The sequence below is a fragment of the Mus pahari genome, chromosome 2 (genome assembly GCF_900095145.1).
Source record: "Mus pahari chromosome 2, PAHARI_EIJ_v1.1, whole genome shotgun sequence".
Taxonomy (NCBI): domain Eukaryota; kingdom Metazoa; phylum Chordata; class Mammalia; order Rodentia; family Muridae; genus Mus; species Mus pahari.
The window spans coordinates 138,090,563-138,098,985 of record NC_034591.1 but is presented as its reverse complement, the minus strand read 5'-3'; the positions used below and the strand labels follow the sequence as shown (position 1 = coordinate 138,098,985).

The 8,423-nt window shown below is 44.0% G+C and overlaps 1 protein-coding gene across 3 annotated transcripts in view; it reads right to left on the bottom strand.

Moving 5' to 3' along the window:
* Positions 1-4,049: 4,049 nt before the first annotated feature.
* The window catches only part of Mfap5 (microfibril associated protein 5), a 16,392-nt gene continuing 12,018 nt past the window's right edge, over positions 4,050-8,423 (bottom strand). For all 3 annotated transcript variants that reach the window (XM_029535377.1, XM_029535379.1, XM_029535378.1), the window contains 3 exons: positions 7,358-7,445; positions 6,529-6,602; positions 4,050-5,047 (listed from right to left, as the gene is read on the bottom strand). In XM_029535377.1, coding sequence (XP_029391237.1) covers positions 4,935-5,047; positions 6,529-6,602; positions 7,358-7,445 — 275 coding nt within the window. In that variant the 3' untranslated portion in view covers positions 4,050-4,934. The remainder of the gene's footprint in view (positions 5,048-6,528; positions 6,603-7,357; positions 7,446-8,423) is intronic.

Genomic DNA, 8,423 nt, shown 5'->3' with positions numbered 1-8,423 from the left:
TGACTCTGCTGGTTTCTATAGCTGTGGTCCAAACTAATTCTATGCCCCGTGAACCCTGAAACATCACTTGGGTTATAACTAACACTGCTACGGGGACTGTAATTAACTCTACTTCACGCCTCACCCCCGTTGGAACTTGGTTTCCTGATCTCGTTTTTTTGATTTGTGTGCACTAGCAGATGGGACCTGGGATCCCCTGGGCCTCATATGGGGGTGTCAACATCCAGCTCAACGCAGTGAGCTTCAGAGAGCCCCCTCCTATATCTGCCCTGGAGGGGGGAGGTCTCCACAGCTGACAGCTACCTGTGGAGGACCAGAGTCATACTTCTGTGCAGATTGGGGTTGTGAGTCAACTGGGTCCATCTCCTGGACACCACCGATAAAGGATGCCTCATCAAGGTCCAAAGGAGCCCTGGATTGTAATCCCAAGGATGGGGGTATGGATTGCAGCCCAAGCTCGATGCAAACGATATTGGTGGGCTATGTTCCTCCAACTGTAACCCCATTACAGTCCAGTTCACCCCCAAGGGAAAAGAAAGCATGGGATGGGAAATGGGAAAGACATGGGGACTAAGACTGTATGTGTCTGGATATGACTATGGAGTAATGTTTACGATCCAACTCTCTGCTGGACAGGGGATGCCTTTAGGCCCCAAACCAGCCCTGCCCCCTGTTGGACTCACGGTGACTCAATCACAACTCACAGTCCCCATTTCTCAGGAACTTAGACCCAGGTCTGGACTATGGGACTTGCTTAAGGCCACTTACTTGGTACTGAATAATTCTAAGCCGGAGCTTACAAATAAATGTTGGCTCTGCTTGGATGCCCAGACACCCTACTATGAAGGAAAAAAAAAAAAAAAAGATCAAGTCAGGGGCTGGAGGTGTCTGGGATTTGATCAGCACAGCTCTGAACCCCCCCTCCCCACCCCGGGAAGAACAAAAACCTGGGCATGGTGACACATGAATTAATTCCAGAACCTGGAAGATAGAGGCAGCCATGAGACCTCGTCTCCCTTCCCCACCTCAAAAGAACTCTGAGGTCAAGGCCTGTTCTTACACAGCAAGTCTCAGCCTAGCAAGACTACACAGTGAGATGCTGTGTCAAATTAATCAAATGAAATAAAGAAAAGTTAAACAAAGCAATGACCAGACCAAATCCAACCCCACTTTATTCTGAGAAATTTGATAAAAATTTATTTATTTAACTGCTTACTTTACAATAGACAAAATACTGGGTGGATGAGCTGATAGATGGGGGGGGGGGAGCTGAATTCTGGAAGAGACCATCCTCTCTAAAGATTTTTCCAAGATCCCAGGAACAAAGTCAATTTTTGAATGTCTTCTAGACTAAACATTAAGTTCTGACACTTTATTATTTTGAATTACACACATCTGTGGAGTGTAAAAGGCTAACTGACTCAGATGTGAAGTGTACAGTGTGCACCAAAGCAGTCGGTACAGCCCTCTCCTTAAACATGCTTTTAACAGGTTCCACCAAACATATAGTAAGTGTATATACATTTATGAAGCACATGTGATCTTTCCTTTTACAAATTTTATTTATCTGTTGTGTGTGTGCATGCACACATGTGCATCCCCGTGGAGGTCAGGTATAACTTGAGAGAGTCAATTCTCTCTTTCTGATAAATGGGCTCTGGGGATTGAACACAAGTCTTCAGGTTAGGCGACAAATTCCCTTGCTGGTTAAGCCATCTCCCTGGCCCACATATGACATTTCAATACATATAAATGGTATGCAGTGATCAAATCAGAATAATGTCTGTATCGTTAACTTGTATTTGAAAGCCTTATGAAAAGGTTCTTATTTTATTTTATTTTAATTTTAATTTTTTTGGTTTTTCGAGACAGGGTTTCTCTGTATAGCCCTGGCTGTCCTGGAACTCACTTTGTAGACCAGGCTGCCCTCGAACTCAGAAGTCCGCCTGCCTCTGCCTCCCGAGTGCTGGGATTAAAGGCGTGCGCCACCACGCCCGGCTAAGGTTCTTATTTTAAAGAATTATTTTATTTATGTGTATATTTTGTATAAGAGTATGGCAAGTGTGTGCAGGTACCTGTAGAGGCCAGAAGAGGGAGTCAGGGGATAAGAATTGAACTCAGAGAGGAGGAAGTGTCCTTAACCTGGCCTTTATTTGTTTTATTATTTTATGTGCATAGATGTTTGCCTGTATACCCTGTGGGTGGTCAGTGCATATAGAAGCTTGAAGAGGATGCTGGAAACCCTAGAACTGGGGTTACAGATGGCTGTGAACCACCATCGGGGGGTCCCGTGAATTCAACCTGGAGCCTCTGGAAGAGCAGTCAGTGCTCTTAGCCACTCCAGCCCCAGGTTTCCCCAATGTGTCTGCATTTAATCTATTTATTTATATCCCTGTGTATTTAACTCGGGAGGATGGTGCATGCTTAGGGGTTTATTTCAAGCTTTTTTCTCTAATCAGTTCTGCATACTCAGTAGTTGAGTAAACTGAACTGCTTCTTAATAACAAGAAGTTAGTTAACTACGTTAGCTACGTTTCTCAGCATCGTAGGACTCCACCTCCTGGAGTCATCATTGCCCAGTTCTCATTAGAATCCCATTGGCTTTTACAGAAAATGGTTGAGTTTTTCAGACAAAAGTGTTTATGATATATAGTCACTTATTGAAGATGGGGCGGGGTGTGGCCTATAGTGATATATAGTCACTTATTGAAGATGGGGCNTGATATATAGTCACTTATTGAAGATGGGGCGGGGTGTGGCCTATAGTGATATATAGTCACTTATTGAAGATGGGGCTGGGTGTGGCCTATAGTGATATATAGTCACTTATTGAAGATGGGGCGGGGTGTGGCCTATAGAGGTTGTGCCTAGCAGGCTATGGGCTTGGTCTTAGTGCCAGAGGAAAAAGGGGGAGACATTTTGTTCTAGCGTAATTGTGGACTGCTTTCAGCGTCTTGGATGAAACAGACAAGGTTATTGTGGTTTGAACTGCATCTATATCTAGGCTTCGAGCAATGTAAATAATATGTTTACATCCAGAGAAGCACAGAATCAAAACATCACACTAACAAACATTTAAGCTGTTTGTTTGTGTTAAAGGTGAGGATGTTAATCTGGGACCCAAAGAGAAAAGTGTTACCTGAGGTGACAAGCTATCTATGTCGCTTACTCTACAGCGTGAGGATGAACACGTGGTCTGTAGATAGGTGTGGTAGCACACACCTGTAATCCCAGCAGGGGCTGAGGCATGGGGACTGCCCAAAGCCAGGCTGCTCTGCCTAGTGAGTTTCATGCTGGTCAGGCAGGGACACATAGCAAGATCCCATCTCAAATAAAATGAAATGAAGTGAAGTGAAATAAAATAAAATAATAAAATAAAATCAGCAGTAATAAAGAATGTGTGCTGTCTGGACATGGCGTTTCTGTCTCCTGTTCGTGTTCAACATCAGGTAAGCCGTCTGCCAATGTGCTAAGGGTCAGGTAGATGTGCTTTTGTTTACACCTCAAGCCAGGGTATATTCTAGGAGCCATTGTACGATACACTCTACAAACAAACCAGTTAAGTAGAGACCCCTTAGGAAGTCACGACTCCACAAAACCCTTGAAGGCCATGGTGTCGAATTAGCGTGTGTGGTTGCTTTGTGGAGGTGGGCTGGTCCTCGTGCTGCCAGAAATGGATGAGGTGAGATTTACTTCCCTTCCCTAATTCCTGAGTAAACAACTTGCCCAAGAAATTATATTGGAAATTATGGGTCAAGTTTTATACCTGATAGAGCTCTCTCATTTCTGACATAGACTCTGAGTCCAGCCGGGGACAGCATTTGGGGTCTTTCTGGATTGCCAGGAGAGTCTTGATTCTCTTGAGAAATCTTCTAAGACAACAAATAAAAATAAACAAATAAATAAAAATAAAAAATGCCCGTGAGCTTTCTTTTTGTCTTTTAAAAAGTGATTTATTTTTATGTGTATTTTCCACATATATGTGTGTGTGCCATATGCATGCAATGCCCATGGATGCCAGAAAATATCTCAGGTCCTCTGGGACTAGACTTACAGGTGATTGTGAGCCACCATGTGGATGTTGGCTGGGAACTGAACCCAGGTCCTATGGAAGAACATCGAGTGTTCTTAACTGAACCATCTACTGTCCCACCTACAACCTTCCCATCAAGAAGACTTGCTGGGCAAATTTTATGACAAGCCACGTAGCCTGGTGAAAGTGAGTACAGAAGGATATGTAAATGATGCGGAGTTAATCTAGGAGACTTCCTAGAAGGAAGTTCTGTGGCTCAAGCCCCTGGCAAGCTCCTGTCTCTGGTATATTTAATAATTAAAATTTATCAATTTGGGAGATAGGGGGTGTAGCTTAGTGATAGAGCATTGACTAGTATATACGAGGCTCTGAGATCAATTCATAGCACCATTTAAAAAAAAAATATTAACCTAAAGGTGTTTTTTTTTCTTTTCTGAGAGTAGGGTCTCACATAATCTATATTGCCCTCTAACTTGATGTGTAGCCAAAGATGCACTTTGTTTTGATCTTCCTGCACTGCTATGCTCAGTTTTATACCGTCAAACCCAGGGCTGCACATGCTAGGTAAGTTTTCTGCCAACTAAGCCACGCACCCCAGCCCCTTTCTACTGTGGGGGCTGAATGTAGTGTTTGTACCTAAGTCAAGTGGCCATCCTTTGTCCATCTTGTCTACAACACCAGAAATCAGCAAACCCGTGCCACAATATAGACAATGTATTGTCAGTACTGCAAAATGAGACAAACGTTACCAGCACCGGTGAAAATTACAGAGTAGGGTAGTAAGCCAGGGCATTGCAAAGGGCTTAGTTTAAAAATACATGTCTATGGGACAGATGGCACCGGTTAGAGGAGAAAGAATTTTTGATTCCTTCATCCACACTTTCATCATTCTTCTTGGTGATCACAGACCATCGGGTCTCTGCAAATTCATATTTTCACAGGGAGGAAGTCGGAAGTAGTTGGAGCGCCGGAGTCGCCTTGGAGGCAGGCCTGCCATTTGCCGGCAAAGCTCATCTAGAGGAAAAACAGAGCAATATATGGGAAGATGCTGGACAGTAACAAAGGCTTTTATTTTAAGGGAAGGAGAAGACGGACAATTCAGTGTGGTATAATAAAACTGAAGGAGGAAAAGATGCGGCTAAAGACCTCAGTGTTGCCCCTGGCTGGGTACTTGTCACTTTCTAGAAAGTGTCTAACCTTCTCCTACCTTCTCTGAGCTTCATTCTCCCTTTCTATAAGAAAGCATTAATTCCTGGCTTAACAGTGTGTCTGTGAGGGCTGAAATGAAGCAACCGGAGCAAAATTAGCTTCCTTGAAGTACCCAGCTCCGGGTTTGGCTCAGGTGGTGTATCTGCTAACTAGAAAAGTGAAGCCCAGTCCCTTAGCCTGCATTTGGTTGTTTACAACAGCTAACTGCAGTAAATCCCCCGAGGTACTTGAAAGTGCCTAGAGTCTCAAACACTCAGAGTCAAAGGCAAGGTGTTTCCCTCGCAGGTGGCCCGCACAGAGCCGATGGGGGAAAGCAGTGAGTTTCCTTCTGCGAAGTCAACTACAGCTCTTACTCAGGAACCCAGAGCAAAGCCAGGGGCTGAGTCAAAGATGTCCCTGTCTGTGGTGTTGACTCTAACCACAGCAGCCACTCGGGGCTGTCCGCGGAGAAGGTGAGAAGAATGTTTGTTCCCACCGTGCCACGGTCTGCAGCCACACATTTTTGGAGTCTTGAAAATTATTCTTTGAACATTTTCCCACATCCCTCTATCTCAGAGGTTTGATAATAGCAATGTAGATGGAATTTCCAGAGTTCTTGGAATGTTTATACTGTAGCCACTCTCTAAACATCCTACCTGTCTTATTATGGATTCTATTCAAGATCTACTGCCTCCAAACGTGTTCTTTGTAGATTATATGACTGGTTATCAACATGGCCATCGAGTCTATTATTTGTACTGATGGCTTGACTACTCCCCAGAACTTCCAAAAGATGACTTTTAAAATGGCCTGAGAGGGGCTAGAAAGACGGTTCAGGAGTTAACAGCAGAGGCTGCTCTTGCAGAGGACCCAGGTTCAGTTTCCAGCATCCACATGGTGGCTTACAACCATCTGTAACTACAGTTCCAGGGTCCTTAATACCTTCCTCTGACCCCCTCCATGGGTGTATGCAGTATGCATATGTGTACCTACAAACATATGAGCAAAACGCTTATACACAAAAGACTTATTAAATCTAAAAACCAAAGTTTTAAAACACCCTGAGCTTCAGAAAATTCTCACTGTGGGAGAGTTGGGGGTTGCAGTCTAGCCAGGGAGGGATCTAGGGGTACCTAGTTAGGAATTAGTTTATTTAGTATAGCTTCTGATAGGGGCTGATGGAAGACATGGGAGGTACCCAGTACCTCCTTAGGAACCAGACCTCAGGTCCAACTGCATCCTGCTCTGTGTACCTCTCATAACTGTCCCTGCCCACTGACCAGCCAGCCAGCCAGCCATCATCTTACCTTTCATAGCTTCATGTTCTTTACAGACGAGTCGGGAACAGATCTCATTATTGATGATGTACATGCGCCGTAAACTGCCATGGTCCCAAGGTCATGGTTAAGGAAGGAGACAGAGAAGGTGGTGAGAGGGTCCAGCCTGGGTGCCTCTTCAATCCCTTATTCTCCACTGTCCTCCCTTTGTCTATATTTTTCTTTTTAAAAAATTTATTTATTTACTTATTTCAAATGTAGGAATGCTCTATCTGCATCGACACCTACATGTCAGAAGAGGGCATCAGATCCCATCACAGATGGTAGTGAACCACCATGTGGTTGCTGGGAATTGAACTTAGGACTTCTGGAAGAGCAGCCAGTGTTCTTAACCACTGAACCAACCCATCCCCAGCCCCTAGAATTTTTTTTTTTCTTAAGTATATGATTTAAAAAAAAAAAATCTTTCCCTTGGCAGAATGTAGGAGATAGAAATGGTTTTAATGATAAAGACAAAACAAAGGGAAGTATTGACTCCTGTTCTCAGTGGCACTTTGCACATTTCACATCTTAGCTCCTGCCTGTGCTTTGCATGCACTTCAGAGCTTTCAGTCGGCTAGAGCATCTCTCGAGGTCTCTCTTCTTATAGCCCTCACCTCCACAGGCCTCTATGAGACTGTTTTGTGGATACTTCAACCCAGACTCCAGGCTCTAGGCAGCACCTTGGGGATGGCTAAAAAGGTTACACTAACAACCTCTGTCCCAACAGAGACTGCCATTCTGTGGCGAATATTCATTAGTTACTGACACAAGCATTACCACATGGAAGGTGCTCTCTGGGCATTCTGGGATCTCTTACCTGGTGAAGCAGGACTGGTGCACACACTGTCTGACTGGTCGATGGACAGAGTACAGTCTTGTACAAGCAAACTTCTCATCCCGGCACTCTGCTCAACACAAAATAATAGGGACATCCAGATAGAAATAGCACAGACATTAAGGACTAACAGTCTTCGTGAAGGGAGACAGGACAGAGGGAGATGGAGTAGTAGTTACAGGAATTAGTGTATTTTGGGGCATGTCTTTCTTGCTTGCCAAAACAGATGGAGAGGAAGCTAACTCACATGAAATTTAGGTAATTTCCTACCTGGAAGCAGAAGTAGGTAAAATAATCTTTGAGCAGTCATCTAGGAAAAAAATTAGTCTTTCTAGGACTATTCAGGTATTGGCATGAAACATGACCCTGAAGTGTGATGGTCTCACTCTGAAGAATGAGAATTATCAGGTACACCCCCTTGCTCTGTTCTCAGCCATAGCTGCAGGTTAGAATTACCAGCAAGTTACAAGAACCCATCTTAACCATCATGTCCACGGTAACATGGAGTCTGTGGTCACACTGATTTATTTCCTAATTCATTAACCACCAAATAAAGCCCAAAGGTAGCTTAGGGAGAGGGAGGTTTGAGGACCAGTCAATGGTGGCTGTTTCTTTTCCCTGTGACTTTTAGGATAGAAGACCATTCATAAAAGAAAGAAGATGGATTTGGGGGAGTAAAGAGCCCAATACTCTTTGAAAAACAAGAAGACAAAGACTCTATAGGAAGAAAAGCTCAAGAAAATACATGTATAAAAATGATCACGGGGCTGGAGAGATGGCTCAGCAGTTAACAGCATTGGCTGCTCTTCCTGAGGTCCTCAGATCAATTTCCAGAACCCATAGGGCAGCTCACATCTGTCTATAACCATAGTCTCACGGGATCTGATGTCCTCTCCTGGTATACAGATGTACATGCAGACAAAACACCCATATACATAAAGTACATAAAAAAATAAATCTTAGAGAGAGAGACACACAGACAGACAGACAGACAGACAGACAGACAGACACACACACACACACACACACAGAGAGAGAGAGAGAGAGA